The 17893-nt window shown below is 36.9% G+C and overlaps 1 protein-coding gene across 2 annotated transcripts in view; it reads left to right on the forward strand.

Moving 5' to 3' along the window:
- Positions 1 to 6348: 6348 nt before the first annotated feature.
- PolA2 (DNA polymerase alpha subunit B) overlaps positions 6349 to 17893 on the forward strand; it is a 77404-nt gene continuing 65859 nt past the window's right edge. The window contains exons 1-2 of one of the 2 annotated variants that reach the window (XM_089092004.1): positions 6349 to 6430; positions 11190 to 11380. In XM_089092004.1, the coding sequence (XP_088948130.1) occupies positions 11313 to 11380 (68 nt within the window). In that variant the 5' untranslated portion in view covers positions 6349 to 6430; positions 11190 to 11312. The remainder of the gene's footprint in view (positions 6431 to 11189; positions 11381 to 17893) is intronic. The other variant, XM_089092003.1, reaches the window with a different exon arrangement.

The raw sequence follows: 17893 nt of genomic DNA on the forward strand, positions 1-17893 counted from the left end.
GGGCGACCTATAAGTCCGGCAATTTGTTATCGACGAGCGCCAGCGACCCGAGATCATAACATAATCGATCATCTTCTTTGTCTGGCCGTCGTTACTATACCAAGTGCATTTATGTATATCTCGTCTCTGAAAGAGCGTGTTTGAAATAACCAGATTATGCATATTGCAGACCTGGAGGAGTTTTTGTCTGTTGTCATTCAGTGAATCCGGAGTCACAGGGCCAAGAACACTTCTCCAAACGACCTCCCTGTCACTTACCGTCACGTTAAGGTCTCCCAGAAGAGTGACGATGTCGTGGGGTGGGACTCTAGACAGGGTCGCTGAGAGCTCCGCATAGAACTGATCCTTCACTTCCGCAGGACTAGGATTGGTGGGAGCATAGCATACAATAATTGTCCCCTTTCCATGCTTGTGCTGGAGCTGAGCCATCAGTATTCTATCTGAAATTTGTTTATAGGAGAGAAGGCATCTCTTGGCTCTTAGCGTTCAGCGCGAGGCCTACACCATTTGTCTTGCCTTTTGGGTCACCAGACCAGATCAGGTAATTTCCGTAAGGCCAGCCACAGCTATATTGAAGCTTTTTAGCTCATAGGCAAGCATTCATTTAGCTCCAGGAAAGTTGAGTTTGAGTGCGTTCCAGGCGGCGATTCATCTCCCACCCTCGTCAATAAGGTTCATTCGATGGTCTGAAATTAGTCCAGGGACATGCTGGGGTCGTGGAAGGCAAAGGGGGCGGGGGTAGGTCATCCGAGGCAGTATCATCGTTTTTTGCTGCGGTAAAATTTTTGGGGGGAGGGTGGTAGGCCCAACCAACCCTAGGCTTGGAATCTAATTAGAGCTAGGACTTGCTTAGATACTGAACGTCCCTGGGGTGGGCTCCACCCACCTCATAAGGCTGAGGCTGCCCATTAACATGGAGCGTTTAGTTAGGGAAAACCCCATATCCAGAGGCACGTGGTCAGCAGACAGTCTGCCTCATTCCGGACGAACTCCATCCGCCTCCAAGTTATGCCCTAGGGGCATATAAGGTTTTATTGAAGGCGTTGTCGTAGAAAGTTCAAAACAGGCTCATTCGACTGAAAATTCAAAGGGCTAGTGCCCTTTTTAATAGTCGAAAGTGATTGGAGGAAAACTGCACCCCCCCACGCCCATCGTTCCCCCAAACACATCCAATCAAAATTTTGAGATAGCCATTTTGTTCAGTGTAGTTGATTTCAAGTTAGAAAATGTGTTTTTGAGGAGAAGACTCCCCCACAACCCTCAGGGCAAGGGTTTTATGGTATGCGCAGAGGGAATATAAGGTTTTTATAGAAGGCGTTATCATAGAAACTTCAAAAAACCCTCATTCGATTGGAAATTCAAAGGGCTATTGCACTTTTTAATAGTCGAAAGTGATTGGAGGGCAACTAGCCCCCCCCCCCCCACACCCATCTTTCCCCCAAACACATCCAATTAAAATTGTGAGACAGCCATTTTGTTCAATGTATTTGATTTCCCGATAGAAAATAGGTTTTTGAGGAGGACACTCCCCCACAACCCTCAGGGCAAGGGTTTTAAGTTATGCCCTAGGGGCATATAAGGTTTTTATAGAAGGCGTTGTCTTATAAGCTTCAAAACAGGCTCATTCGATTGAAAACTCAAAGGGCTACTGCCCTTTTTAATAGTGACAAGTGATTGGAGGGCAACTAGCCCCCCCCCCCCCACGCCCATCATTCCCCCAAACACATCAAATCAAAATTTTGAGATGGGAATTTTGTCAGTGTAGCTGATTTCCTGATAGAAAATATCTTTTTGAGGAGGACACTCCCCCACAACCCTCGGGGCAAGGGTTTTAAGTTATGCCCTGGGGGCATATAAGGTTTTATAGAAGGCAATAACGTAGAAACTTCAAAACAGGCTTGTTCGATTGGAAATTCAAAGGGCTAGTGGGCTAATGCCCTTTTTAATAGTCGAAAGTGATTGGAGGGCAACTAGGCCCCCCATGCCCATCATTCCCCCAAATACATCCAATCAAAATTTTGAGATAGCCATTTTGTTGAAGGTGTTTTTACAGAAGGTGTCGTCTTAGAAACTTCAAAACAGGATCATTTGATTGGAAATTCAAAGGGCTAGTGCCCTTTTTAATAGTCGAAAGTGATTGGAGGGCAACTAGACCCCCCCCCCCACGCCCATCATTAACCCAAAGACATCCAATCAAAATTGCAAGATAGGCATTTTGTTCAGCGTAGTTAATTTCTAAATAGCAAATGTGTTTTTGAGGAGGACGCTCCCCTACAACCCTCGGGGCAAGGGTTTTAAGTTATGCCCCAGGGGCATATAAGGCTTTTATAGAAGGCGTTGTCTTAGAAACTTAAAAAAAGACTTATTCGATTGGAAATTCAAAGGGCTAGTGCCCTTTTTAATAGTCACAAGTGATTGAAGGGCAACTAGCCCCCCCCCCCACGCCCATCCGTCCCCCAAACACATCGAATCAAAATTTTGAGATGGGCATTTTGTCAGCGTAGCTGATTTCTTGATAGAAAATATTTTTTTGAGGAGGACAGTCCCCCACAACCCTCGGGGAAAGGGTTTTAAGTTATGCCCTGGGGGCATATAAGGTTTTATAGAAGGCGTTAACGTAGAAACTTCAAAACAGGCTCGTTCGATTGGAAATTCAAAGGGCTAGTGGGCTAGTGCCCTTTTTAATAGTCGAAAGTAATCGGAGGGCAACAAGGCCCCCCATGTCCATCATTCCCCCAAACACATCCAATCAAAATTTTGAGATAGGCATTTTTTCAGCGTAGCTGATTTCCAGATAAAAAGATCTTTTTGAGGAGGATACTCCCCCACAACCCTCGGGGCAAGGGTTTTAAGTTATGCCCTGGGGCCATATAATGTTTTTATAAAAGGCGTTGTCGCAGAAACGTTAAAATAGGAACATTTGATTGAAAATTCAAAGGGTTAGTGCCCTTTTTAATAGTCGAAAGGGATTGGGGGGCAACTATACCCCCCCCCCACGCCCATCATTAACCCAAACACATCCAATCAACCAATTGTGATATAGCCATTTTTTTCAGCGTAGTTGATTTCCAGATAGAAAATGTGTTTTTGAGGAGGACGCTCCCCTAAAACCTTCAGGGCAAGGGTTTTAAGTTATGCCTTGGAGGCATATACGGTTTTTATAGAAGGCGTTGTCGTAGAAACTTCAAAACAGACTCATTCGATTGGAAATTCAAAGGGCTAGTGCTCTTTATAAAAGTCGAAAGTGATTGGAGGGCAACTAGCCCCCCCTCCCACGTCCGTCGTTCCCCCAAACACATCCAATCAAAATTTTGAGATAGCCATTTTGTCAGCGTAGTTGATTTCAAGATTGAAAATGTGTTTTTGAGGAGAAGACTCCCCCACAACCCTCAGAGCAAGGGTTTTAAGTTATGGCCTGGGGGCATATAAGGTTTTTATAGAAGGTCTTGTCATAGAAACTTCAAAAGGGGCTCATTTGATTGGAATTTCAAAAGGCAAACGCCCTTTTTAATAGTCGAAAGTGATTGGAGGGCAACTAGCCCCTCCCCCCACGCCGATCCTTCCCCCAAACACATTCAATCAAAATTTTGAGATAGCCGTTTTGTTCAGCGTAGTTGATTTCCTGGTAGAAAATATGTTTTTGAGGAGGCCACTCCCCCACAACCCTCAGGGCAAGGGTTTTAAGTTATGCCCAGAGGGCATATAATGTTTTTATAGAAGACGTTGTTGTAGAAGCTTCAAAAACAGCTCATTAGATTGGAAATTCAATGGGCTAGTGCCCTTTTTAATAGTCGAAAGTGAGTGTAGGGCAAATAGCCCCCCCCCCCCCACGCCAATCATTCCCCCAAACACATCCAATAAAAATTTTGAGAGATCCATTTATATTCAGCGTAGTTGATTTACACATAGATAAAATGTTTTTGAGGAGGATACTCCACAGCCCTCATGGCAAGGGTTTTATGTTATGCCCTGGGGGCATATAAGGTTTTATAGAAGGCGCTGTCGTAGAAACTTCAGAAAAGGGCTCATTTGATTTGAAATTCAAAGGGCTAGTGCCCTTTTTAATAGTCGAAAGTGATTAGTAATATTTGTTGTTGTTGTTTAGACCAGGACACTTCGTATCGAAGGAGTTGTCGTGGGAACTTTGAAAGGGGCTCATTAGATTAAAAATAGAAAGGGCTGATGCCCTTTTTAATAGTCGAAAGTGGTTGGAGGGCAACTAATCCCCCTTCCACTCCCACCTTCCAATTTGCCCATTATGTTTAAAATCTAAATGTTGCCTTAAGATTAAATCAAAATACACTGTGATAATTCTAATTCCCAATAAGGCATCTCAGAATTATCCCAAGAACGACTGAGGGTATTATGTTCAAATTTTTGAGGCTATTTCTGCTTCTAAAATTTAACCAAATCAAAATAGTGTAAGTGTACCCAAGCTATCAAAGAAAGTAAACGGATTTTTTTGCGAATGGTATCAAGTTTTCCATTTCAGGTCAACTAGAGGAGGTATGAAACAAAATTAAACAGTACTATTTTCGTCCAGATTTTTAAAAGAGTGTATGTTGTTAAAAATTGCTGAAAATATTTCTCCAGCATACAAATAGCAGGCCAAACTATAGAGTCTTCAAAAACGAAAAGATTTAAAGTGTTATTTTCTTTTTCCCTGAAAAGACAATGTCTATATAAAACGAACAGAAATTAATTAAAAAAAGTTTTCCACAAAATAAGTTTTCAAAGAAAAGTAAAGAACTCTATTAAACAAAAAGTGAGCAAAAATAAAATAAAATAATCTACCAAGCTCGAAACTACCACAAATCAGCATCGATAAAAAAATAAAACCCAAAACGAACAGAAATTACAATAAAGAACCGAGTCAAACTCAAAACGATCAGAAATTAACAGAAGTTGGGCGCAAAACCCATATGCCTTCCCAAGGCCAGAACAAAATTTGCACTTTACTGAAAAAATACAAATGAATGTGCATCGTCAGTTTAATATACATATGATGATATTTAGTAATCAAAATGTTTATTTTGTGGAATTTTTTTTTATTAATTGAGAAGTAAACAGACATTTTATGGGGGGGGGGGCTTTCAATGCAATTGTTGGAGAAGCAACACAGCTTGACCGTTAAGTTTGGGGTAGATTCAGTATGGGGAGACGAAACGCACGCGACGATTGTCAACTCGAGTTCGCGGGGATAGTGACCTCTTTGTAACGAATTCTATGTTTGAGCATAAAAAGAGAACCCTGAATATTTACAAAAGGAAAAATGATAAATCTGATTGACTATATGCACAACTCAAAACGCTGGAAATCATCTGCTACCAATTCCACCTCCCTGCCTGGAGGATATTTTGATTCACATCATTTTCTTGTGATGAGTACATTGACAAAATTCGGACTCAAAACCTTTTCTGTTTATAAAAATAAGATCCCAAGATTCCACACCGACAAAATGAAAGTACCTGCAACATGCACTGCTTTCTTACAGTCACTAGAAGATATATTTTCTCCTGTATTTGAGTCCCTAAAGTGGGCTATCAAAATTCTCCTTAGCCTAATTTTATTTGAAAAAATGAATTCTTTTTTCACTAAATTCCGAGGAAAAATTTTCCACGAGAGGGTGGGGAGTTTCCAATATGATTTAAAACGATTTGAAGTTTGATAAAAAACAACTCTTCTTTTTTAAATAAAAGTAGGCTAATGAGAACTTTTCTGGAAAAATTGTCAGTGTATTTTTTTAGGGGGGGGGGAATTTCCAGCGACGATTGAATTATTTGGGGGTAGGGGAATTTTACTCGGGAGGAACTTTCCATGTAGAAGCTTTGAAAATTATCTCCCGCCATCAAAACTTCTCCACGAAAATTTCCTTCCGAGTAAAATTACCCCCCCCCCCAAAAAAAAAATTCCAGGAGATTTTGAGGCATTACTTAAAAAGTAACAGGTTTTTTTTTTCAACTACTCTTTACGCTAAAGTTTGAATTTTTGTCAAACTATCCGTTGATTTTTTAAATGAACTTGGTCAAAGTGATGAAAGAAGAGAATCTAATTAGAGCAAAGGCAAGACAGATAAATAGATAAACAGAAGGGTCGTTTAATTTGAATAAGAAGCTTTTTTTGAAATACTTAAAAGTTTAGCGTCAACAGGAAGATATTAAGTAGGGGGCATCCTCCTCATGTAGAGAATAATTTACGTGCGTTTTAAGTTTTAATGCTGCTCCTTACTTTCGGCTGAAACTTTTTTTCAATTTAACATTTATCCGAGATTAGTCCAATCTATATTTGATTTCGGTATAGGATGAATAAATCAGTCTAGGACATTTATGGTCAAATTCAACGCTAATAAAAATGGCGGTGAGTGCAGAAGCTATTGAAGATGAATTTTCCTCTTTTGGCATTAATCTGAATGAGAATGAATTAAATAATTGTAAATATTTGAAACCAATTTTTAATTATTACACATTACTAGGCAAATTTCCAGAATGATAGCAAATAATCTGTTCCTGGTCAGACTTTAATATTTCAAAGAAAGCAGACTAGTTCATGGTTACCATATGAAAATATCTCAAAGGAGGGTATCTGGTATATTAGCGTATTTAAGAGGTTGATTGATATTACCCTATAATTGGGGCTATTGATACAAGAAATATGGTAAAACAATCCTTAACCTTCTTCATACTAGGCCTATGCAGAATATTGTAGGCTAATTGGCACATTCTGATGGGCATCCACTATGCTTTACCCCCCCCTCCCTAGTGTGATAAATATGTAGCCTGGATTATGTATAGGTTTATATTAGGGGCTATTGAGAAGGAAACACATTAAGAAAATAATGTGTAACCTACTTCATAGGCTAAAAAGCAGAATCATCATAGCTAGCCTAACACATTTGGTAAATTTTTTGCAGTTCATATTAATGACATACATATAAAGCAAACATACCACTCAGTGCCTTTTTTTATGCTCTTTACAAATAAAACAATCATTTTTGTTGAAAATGAAAGTAACCCCCACCCATATATTTAAAAATTCCGGGCATATATTTGCACATTCGGGGGGGGGGGGGTAAAGTTTAAACTTACCTCTCATTTGCAACAGAAATAAAGTTTACCCCCACCCCTAATGTGCCAAAAGACAGGTAGACATATTAGGCCCGTTTTTTAGCACTAAGATCTTACATCTAAGATCTTACATCTTTCTGCAAAGATTACCTTTTTTTAACTCATCTTTGTTCTAAGATCTTACACCTCACTGATGTTAGCAAAAAGTGTGAAGACCGCCACTGTTTTGCCATATAGAACAATGATGAGAGAACTTTGATGATCTACTCATTATTGTTCTCAGACTGCTGATCAGATGAAAGATGTTTGCACAAATGTATATATCGTGTTTGCACAAAAACAACCAAAGATGTAAGATCTTTGTTCAAAGATTTCACTTTTAAGCGTTTTCTGACAAAAGATGTAAGATCTTAGCACATTGATGAGTGAAAAAACAGGCCTATTCATGGGTGTAGCTTCAGCATTATTATTAGGAAGACAAGAGGGGATTCATATGTGGGGTGTTAAGGGGCATGGGCTATCCTTCAGAAGAAAGGGGTGCAGGAACATGTGTGAAAAATACAAGCCTAAATTTGCTTTCAAGATGTCTGACAAGTTACTTAGAAATACTATTTGGTACTTGCATAGAATCCAATAGTCAGCTAGAAATAGCCTACTGCATCAAGAAAGACCAAGATGCTACATGAAAAACAGTTTTCTCTGGCTTGTGAGGTATTGCTCACTCCATGACAAAGATTTAAACTTTAGTTTTGGGGTTTAGGGGGATTAAAAGGTACTTAGGTTGGGTTAGGTTGCAAATTTAATATATGATATGTTTTACCCCCCCCCCCCCCCCCTAATGTACAAATATATAGCCCAAATTATATTTTCATCCTATTTTATTTTATTAGGATTAATGAAACTTCACTTCTCATGTGACTACTGGATTCTACACAAGATTCTGGATTCTCATATGTTACCCTAAAAGTGCAATTTGGGTAACATTTCTTGAATCCAATAAACTGATGTGGAAAGCCACATCAGTTTATATATCAAGCTATTTTATACTTTCCACCCAATTAACACATTTTCAAGAATCATTAAGCATTAATAGACAATTCTATTTCTAGAAGATGACAAAAATTATTATTATCAGTTATTGTAACACTACAATATTATGTCCTGTACATGACTGGCTTTTACTATGCATATAGGCTAAAATATTTTTTGTTGTTTTCTACAGGGTAGGACAAGCTTTAAGGATATGTATATCTTTAATATATGTATGTTTCTATTACATTTTTATTTTTATTACTTGTGCATATAAGCAGTGTCAGCCTATACTCTTTTTCTACTGTTAATAGTTTTAATATACAGTACTAGAGGACTGACCTTTGCTTGGTGCATTGAAAAAGTTGACTGCCAACACTGACTAAATCCAAGGAGAAAAAAAAATTATTTTGGATGTTCAGAGTTGGCAGTCAACTTTTTCAATTTAATGCAAGGTTTGTGGATTACAGTTTTGGTTGGGTTATCTTTGGTTTTTAAACTATTTCTGATATTTATAACCAAATTTAACCTAACCTAAACTAACTTTAATTTTTTCCATCATAGCTTACATTAGACTGAAAAATCTGGCATTGAATTCCTTTGAATAGAAATGGTATATTGTTGACTATTTCTAGAAGCTCAGAATATTTTCTAATCTTTAGTGTGCATAAAATGACTTAGTGGTCAATTTCTTTGCTCTGATGTGAACATAATTGACTGCTTAGAATCTGACATCATATCTAAAATTTACAATTTTAATCATTATTTTGTTCATGTCCTTAAATTTAAAATTACAATTTCACCTTAATTTTGCAATAAAAAGAATTTTGGAGACCACAATACAATTATTTATGTTGATGCTTCAAAAATATTAGATTGCTTCTAGCTGCAATTTAAGGTAATTTAAGGGGATGCTTAAAGAATATTGCTACAAAATAAAGAAGCAACCACAAATTTTAAATCTGATGTTATGTCTGATTCTAAGTTTTTTTTCAGGCAGACTCCTCCCATTGAAATTCAGCAAAGATATAGGCGTTTTGCAATATAGTCTGACAACTGAATATTGACTGCCAATTTTATGGCCTGCTAGTAATTTTCCATTGGAACCATGGAAAATCTGTTCTAATAATATTTGGTTTAAATTGAAATATGATTCTTAAGGGACCAAGAATTCTGTATATTTGAAACTGACTGCAATACAATTTTGATCATATGCAAAAAGTTGCAGTGCACCATGCAAAATTTCACTAAAGATGTAAGGGCCTGAAGGAAAAAATGGTTTTTTTTGGGGCAAAGGGGGAAGGGATTTATGGTAAACAGAGGATTTTGGAGTAAATGAAATGTCTTTTTTGAATTTTTTTTGCAGTTTAGTTCCACTGTTAAAGTGGTGCCAGGTGACAGAAGGGCACCCTGAAAAAATGGCTGGACCTTATTTTAGGCTATAGGTAATTAGTTGTAGAATACTGCAAAATTATTTTCTATTTGTATTAACTGTTCAGACTTTAGAATCAATTGATCAGGTAGATTTTTAAGGAAGCTCAAATTCTAGCTCCATAATGACATCTATTTTAGGGCAATTCACAATTGTGGGATGGTATTTCAAATGTGGAATTTTTGAACTGTCTACTTTACCAATGTTTAAACTCTGTAGTCAGATATAGTTTTGAATTTTAGTAGACTGTAGGTTAAATTATTATGTATCTAAAATTGTAACCATATCTTTAGGCTCCAGTGCCTGGCACATTACCTTAATCTTGGTACAAGATTCTTTTTATGAATAGCTGCAATTATAGTTGCCCCCCTAGGGACAACAAAATCATCAAAATTTTTGTATATACCTATCCCAGGGCAATGTCCTAGTTGGGGGCAGGGACACTGTTATATTTGGGAAAAGGATTTGACTGGGGAAGGAAATGGTATTACTCTATTTTTGTTATAGCTAGTTTGCAAAGAAATCTTGTGCCAGCAATAAAGTTTCCTTTTGAAAGTGCAACATGAGCTATTTTTCTAATGTCTTAACAAAAATTGTTAGCTAGTAAGTTTGGAAACAAGTGCATATTCAGAGACTAGCAAAAAATATTAAAGAAATTCTTTGACAAATCAGTGTTAAAGAAATCAACACATAATATTAAGAAACTGATTATGCAATTAGGCAGGATGACTGGTTTATATGTTATAAATACAGATACATATGTTTATATGTTATATGTTTATATGTTTCTTAATATTGAATATAATATTAAGAAACTGATTATGTAATTAGGCAGGATGACTGGTTTTATGTTATAAATATAGATACAAGATCCATGACTGCCAATTTTGGTACCATTGCTGTGAAATTTCCTTTTGGAACTAACTGCTGTAATAAGCTTGAACTTCATTGGCTTAATACACGCTGATGTTGATGCCATTGCCATGTTATAAAAAATTGCTTAAATGTGTGAAAATATTTATGCAAATGATACTTTTTTTCATGACGTCACATTTCTAGTATAAAGAATTGTTACCTGTCTTTAATTTTCCTAGTTTAATTTGCATTCTTGTGCTTTCCAGGTTACTTGCTGAAAATTTCAATGTTCTACAAACTGACAAATGAATTTATATGTAAATTAGCCAAAAAGTTGGCTTCATTAGCTCTTTGCCTAGCCTTCTGGTTTAAAACCATCTTTAAAATATGGTTGTATCTAACAAATAATGCCAACCAGCCAAAGATTTGGCTTAACTGGCTCTTTACCCAGGCTTCTAGTTTAAAAGTAGCTGTAAAATAAGGCTTTATTTAATGAATATAGACAACTAGACCAAGAGTTGACTTCACTGGCCCTGCCCAGCCTTCTAGTTTTTAATCAGCTTAAAATATGGCTTTATTTAGTGAATATAGCCAACTAGCCAGATAGTTGGCTTTGATAATTTTTTGCCGGGCCTTCTAGTTCAAAAGCATCTTTAAAATATGGATCAGTTTTATGAATATGGCTCTTTGCCTAGCCTTCTAGATAGAAATAAAATATGGCTGTATCCTGAATCTAATGAATATGTCCCATTTTTAGTTAAAAAAAATCTACATTTATTCAGCTCTTAATTGTAGTGACTCATTTTTAGGTATTGGACTATGTGTTAGATATACTTTGTCTGAAGAAGAACTTGCTGACAATTGGGTTGCTTTTTCCAGCTCGTTACCATCTAATGATCAATCACTAAAGGAAAGCAGTCTGAAAAAATTTGATGAATACTTGGAGAAGCAGAAGAAAACAACTGTTCTCCCAGTCAATACCCAAATTACAAAAGAGGCTGTAAGCATTATTTTTACATTATATATTATTATTTAATTTTAATTATTGGTGATTTAAGGTAGTTTTATGCTTGGAAGATTGTTGACTTTATTTCTGCCTATTTTTGGTTTAACAAATTTCTTAGAAAAACTTACTCTGTGGAAAAAGTTTTTAAATTAATTTAATTTCGTTTTTATTGACACAGTCTTTTTCATGGAAAATGAAAATCAAATTTTATATTTTTTCGTTTTTTTTTTATAAGAATCCATGGTTTGGCTTGCTATTTGTTTGTTGGAGAAAATTTCTCAGCAATCTTTAACAACATACACCCTTTTGAAAATCTGGACACAAATAGTATTGTCTAATTTAGTTTTATACCTCCTCAAGTTGACCCAAAAAATGAAACTTAATACCATTCCAAAAAAATTTCATCCATGTTTCTTTAACAACCTGGGTACACTTTCACTCCTTCACCTTACCTTAGACATTAGATCCTCCTGTGTCGCCCAAGGCACCTAGGACATCCACGAAGAACCACCAGTCATTCCATATGTGTGCTGCCGCCCAAACATCTTCCAGGTGAGGTTGGATCATCGTTTGAATGGTGGACAGGTCCTGTTGATAGCTACAGCACAAGCTGTTCTTTGGTTGACTTCTCCTGCACGTTCCCTGAGGTTGCCATTCCAAGATCTGTCTCGGGATCCTATCGCCCATCATGCGGATCACGTGCCCTAGGTGTCGCCACCTTCGTTGCCGAATAACGTTCGTAACTTTGGGCTGGCCTGAGATAGAGTGGACTATCTGGTTTGTGACGTGATCTCTCCAGTCGATGTTCAGAATCCTCCGAAGGCAGTTGTTTTTGAAGGCAAGAATCTCTTGTTGCTGTTTTAAATTCTGGTACTCGCTGCAGTAGAGAAATGCAGAAAGGACATTGCTATTAAATAGCCTCATTTTAATTTCGTAGAATACTTATATTGATCACCATACTGGTTTTAGTTGGTTGAAAGCTGTACTGACTTGCCCTATCCTCAGTTACACCACCTGCTTGCTTGACCCTGAGTTTTCCACTGTGTTGCCGAGACACCTGAATTCTACGACCTGCTCAACAGTTAAATGTTCTCACTTTATGTCCAGGGGGGAATATGTTGTTTTTATGCTCTTTGTCTTCTCTGTTTTATTTTTGAGGCACAGTGTGAATACTACTTCTGCAACTACTACTAAGGCTAAGGTTATAATGGTAAAACTTTCAGGGCCTGTTGAGGGGATATCGAGCTCAATCAAAGCACACTATGTAAATGCAGGTTGTCAAAAACGCATATCAGTAATATCTCATGACTGGCTCAGGATACTAAGTTGAAACATTCAAGTTGCTAAGTTGAAACATTCACGTCGCTAAGTTGAAACTTTCAGGGCATCTTAAAGGGGAGTTGAACTAACCAAAAGGCACTTAATACTGCTACTACTACTAATGATACTACTATTTCTAAGGCTAAGGGTATTGAGGTGAAACTTTGAGGGAATGTTGTGGGGATGTTGAACTAAATCAAAACACTATATGTAAGCAGGTTGTCAAAGGGGCGAATCAGCAATATCTCAGGAACAGCTAAGGGTATTAAGTTGAAACTTTCGGGGTATTTTGATAAGGATATTGATCTAACCAAAAGACTCTATGCTCATACTACTACTACTACTGCTGTTACTGCTCCTACTACTACAACTACTGTAACTGCGAACGTGACCACTCACGATTACGATTGCTTATGGCTGCGGCTACTTTTGACTGCGATTTCGACACTTGCAATGTTGCAACAACCTGTGAATGTGTCAACTTGAGCTCTGACTGCTTGTAATTGCGACTGCTCACGACTGTGACTGCTTGTACCTGCTACCACTTATGACTGTGCCTACGATTACTTAAAACTGCAACTATTCATAACTATGACTACTTTTGCCTTTGACTGAAATAGTTTCGAATGTGACAGCGACTAGTTGATGCTATTGTGACTAGTTGATGCGACTGCGATTGTGACTAACTGTAAATGTGACTGCGACTACTTGCGATTGTGACTGCAACTAATTGTGACTGTGACTGCGACTACATGCAATCGCGATTGCAACTACTTGCGATTGCGAACACTTGTGACTGTAACTAGCTGCGACGACTGCAACTACTTGCGATTGGGACTACCAGTGACTACAAGCAACTGCGCCTAATTGTAACTGCGATCGCGACTACTTGTGACTGTGGCTAGCTGTGATGACTGCCGCTACATGAGACTGCGACTACTCGCAACTGTAACTACTCGCAACTGCAACTACTTGCGACTGTGACTACTTGCGACTTCATGTTGAAATAATTGTGACTGTGCCTATTGCTACTGTCATTGCAACTGTGACTGTGCCTGCTTCTTCTATTGTTACGACTACTGGTACTGCTAATAATAATACAACTACTGTTACTACTATTACAACTGTTGAACTAAATCAAAAGAGTTTAAGTGTAACCAGGGGGCCTAATGACACATATATTTAATATCTTAAGTGACCGAATAGGGTAATATAATAATAATCTTTATTCGTCCCCTTTATCACACTGCAATAACATGGGTATCGTCAATTTAAGCACAAAAAGACATAGCACCAAGAAAAACACAAACGATGAACCATCACCTCTACTTCAGGACACTATTGTTATAACATCTGACGTAGTAGGGCACAAACGATTTTAGATATCTTGTTGTCGAGTGTGTTGACGGGCACGTCAACAGTTTTTTTCCCTCTTTCAGAGTTGCCGACCTTGTTTATTAAGATGCCAACCTTGGGTATTAGGTTCGAACTTACAGAAAGAGTCAAGGGGGATGTAAAACTAAATCAAAAGACACTATGCGTATTCAGATTGTCCATCCATCCAAAGTTCAATTGTACAATTTTTATCAAGATCTGCTGCAAAATTTTGTCCAATCTAAATGGCAAACCGAAACTTTTGATTCTTAATGGGAAAAAACGAACAAAGTTTTACAAAAATTCTTTTTATTAAACGAAAAAAAAAAACTCCATTAAAATCGAACAGCAATTAATTACAGCAAACTTCTTCCACAAAGGAATATTTTATAAAGAAAACTAACATTAAACCTAAAAATAAAGAACTACATTAAACCTAAGACAAATGGAAATCTAGTTAAATTGTCATTCGGATGTAAAACGAACATAAATTACTATCAATAAAGAACTTAAGCCCAAAAGAATAGAAATTACACCAAATAATAAAGTTAAACTTAAAACGAACTGAAACTGCCACACACAGGAGTAAGGATGTACCGCCTATGCTTTTTAAAAACCAGAACGTCATTTGCAGGCTTCTGAAAATAAAATACATTTTATGCATTTTCTATTTATAATGTTAATATAAAATTGCTCAGCTTTTCAGGAATGAATATCAATATGTATTAAAGTGTCGATCTGCATTTTATTAGAAGGTCTTTCAAGTAATCTCGAAGTCTTTGAAGTAATCTAGCTCAAAATAAAAATTGTTTTCAGTAAAGCGGAAGCGATGTTCCGGGTTTTACAATGCATAGGGAGCCAGAGCCCTACTCCTGTTTGGGGCAGTTTCTGTTCGTTTTAAGTTTAACTTTATTATTTATTGTAATTTGTGTTCATTTTGAGTTTCACTTCTTTACTGATGTTGATTATGTTCGTATTTCGCTTGAATTACTATTTGACTTAACTTCTTTTTATCTCAAGTTTAACGTAGCTCTTTACTTTTCCTTGGAGAACTTCTTTTGTAGAAAGTTTTTTATTGGTTTACTCTATGCGTATGCTGTTTTCTGTAACCTTGATTAAGGCCTGGATCTTTTTTCTTTTATTAATGTGAAAAATTTTCTCGTAAGTAGGTGTTCTCACACTAATAAATTAAGTCCTCAAATCAGGAGTGGATCCAGGATATTTTTAGGGGAGGGGGTGCAAAATAGGTTGATACGATAACCTTGGGGTAGGAGAAAGTTTAATTAACCCAAACTTGCGTTACTTAAATAAATTACACTAATTTAGACTACGTTGGGGGGGGGGCGCACTCCCCCTGGATCCGCCACTGCCTCAAATGGGTTCACATAAATGAGCTAAAGTTTCTATATCGAACCAACGAACTAAAACATAAAAGAGCTAAATTTTCTTTTGAATTGTTTCTATTTAACATCTGATTTTGTTTTTGCCGTTTTTTTCCCGCTCGTCTTAGGTCTATTATGTGAGGTTGCATCCCTTCAACCCAACTGAAGGCTGGAAGTGCCAATTGCTCTTTACCTAAAACTAAAAAGTCTGAATACTGTCAATTGATGTTTTCAAAGTTTTATAACATCACTTTTTAAACTTGAGTAGTATTCTGATTTTTTGAATGTAATTTAAAAAATGCTTCGGTACTTGGCTAGAATCCAGTAGTCACGCGAGAAGTCAAGTTTCGTCAATGCTAATGAAATAAAATAAAATATGATGAAAATATAATAGTTTATGAACAAAATTGGCCTATATATTTGCACATTAGGGGTGTGGGGTAGAGCATAGTATATATTAAGTACGAAACCTAACCCAACCTAGGTACCTTTTATTCCCCCTAAACCCCAAAAGACTAAAGTTTGAACACAGTTCCCGGAGTGAGAAACCCTTTGTTTATACAGCGTCTCATAGTACCAGGTAATGCCTATCTGTTCTCGCAATACAATTCTCGCGTGACTACTGGATTCTAGACAAGTACCAATGCTTCTAAATAGGCTATATCTAGTTTTTATTTAAGCATAAATGACACTCTAATCTTTAGCCGAGTTTAAGTGGGTGGCAGTTCAACTTTTATTTGTTGTATGACTATTACTCACAGTAATTTCTGTTCATTTTAAATTCTATTTCTTCCTGTATAAGAATTTGTGTTCGTTTTTAGCTTGCTTCTTTATGATTTAGCTTTTGAATTTTAACATTGCTCTTACTTTTTCGTTGAAACTTTTTTTACAAGTTACTGACGAAAAAGTATGGCGAAGTGATAGCTTCAGTACATGCACAATTTCAAATGTTTTGCTAGTCTAGGGATTTTTTTTAGCATTTTGCGTAGTAGTTTTCTCTGTATCCAAGTGAAACCCTGCGTATAGAAAATGGGCCACTCCCATATCATACCCCAAAAGAGAAGACTTATTATGGAAATCATCGTTGCAAATGATACGAATGGATAATCATCAGAATGCTCACTTCTACAGTTAAGCATAAACGGGCCTATTGGGCACAAAAAAAAAGATAATTGTAGAACCCAAGAGTCAATGACGCATAGCTTCTTTTGCGTGTTTCTGTAAATAATTTTGCAGTGACTTTTGAATCTTTTTCGTTTGGTTAATGGTTTATCAGTCGTTCCCGAAAACCCGCCTTTGTCTTGCTCGCATTCCTCAAGGCCTGATTATTTGAACCGTTCACCATCTGGCTAGCGATTGCTTTAGGCGGGACCCTAAAGACATGTTTCGCTAGGGGTCTTCAACGCCTGACCTCTTGCCTAGGGGGTACCAAGTTTTTGTAGTTACCCGCGCGCGAAAATTTCTCGTTTCATAAAATTCAGTTTTAAATTTTACAGGCGGGAAAAAAATCTTGCAGACGTCTATTGTAAATGAAATTATATCGTATTTGCATCGTAAATAATGTGTTTAATGTATGCGAGTATAAACAAGGAAAATGTTCTGGGTGACGTATGTCAACAATCTGTGAAGCAGAAAAATTGTCTTCTAAATTATAGCCTAAGAAAGGTCAACCTAAGAGTGTATTTTAATTTCAGTAAAATCATCACGATAGATACATTAAAATTAAAAATACTCATTCTCTGTACAAAATACTTTTAGTTGAGGGTTTTCAATTCCTTGTAGTCGCCGTGCAAAATTGGGGTGGCATAGTAGCAATGCTGCAGTTTTCAAATTTGTTGGCAAATACCATTTTTACATATAGAAATACTTTTTGCTCAAAGAAAAGCTGTTAAAACAAAAGTTGTGCTGCTAAAGTGTCGGCAGCTTTTGGAATTCTGTCGAATTCTGCTACTGGTAACTTTTTGATACCTGCCTTGTAGATTTTTTCACTTCAAATTCACGACTATTTCACGACCAACGGATGTAACCTAGGATTTTGCTTTCTAACGAAACTCGCTAATTTCAGATAAAAAGCTTTATCAATGAACACAGGTTTCTGCACGACTGTGTATTAATTTATTAAACTGAACTAATTTAATTAGGCTTTCTAATCGGAATGACTAATTTTAAATGGAAAACTATCAGCGAAAATAGGCTTTTGCATTAGTACGTCAATTAATTTATTAGACATTAATATAAGAGGCGTGTTTTTTAAGCAAGGTCTGTTTGGACATAAATACACAACGAAAGGTTACTTAAACAAAGTAAATTCATTTTCAGTTTATTTCCAGCCAAGTTTATTTAAACACTTATCATACCTTTCAACCAATTTTAAAATACCCTCTTCCCAAAGATTTGCCCCCTTATCCAATAACCAAGAGTTCACTGCTGT

Source organism: Artemia sp. Qi Xiang Cuo, chromosome 7 (genome assembly GCF_049724085.1).
Source record: "Artemia sp. Qi Xiang Cuo chromosome 7, ASM4972408v1, whole genome shotgun sequence".
NCBI classification, from domain to species: Eukaryota; Metazoa; Arthropoda; class Branchiopoda; order Anostraca; family Artemiidae; genus Artemia; species Artemia sp. Qi Xiang Cuo.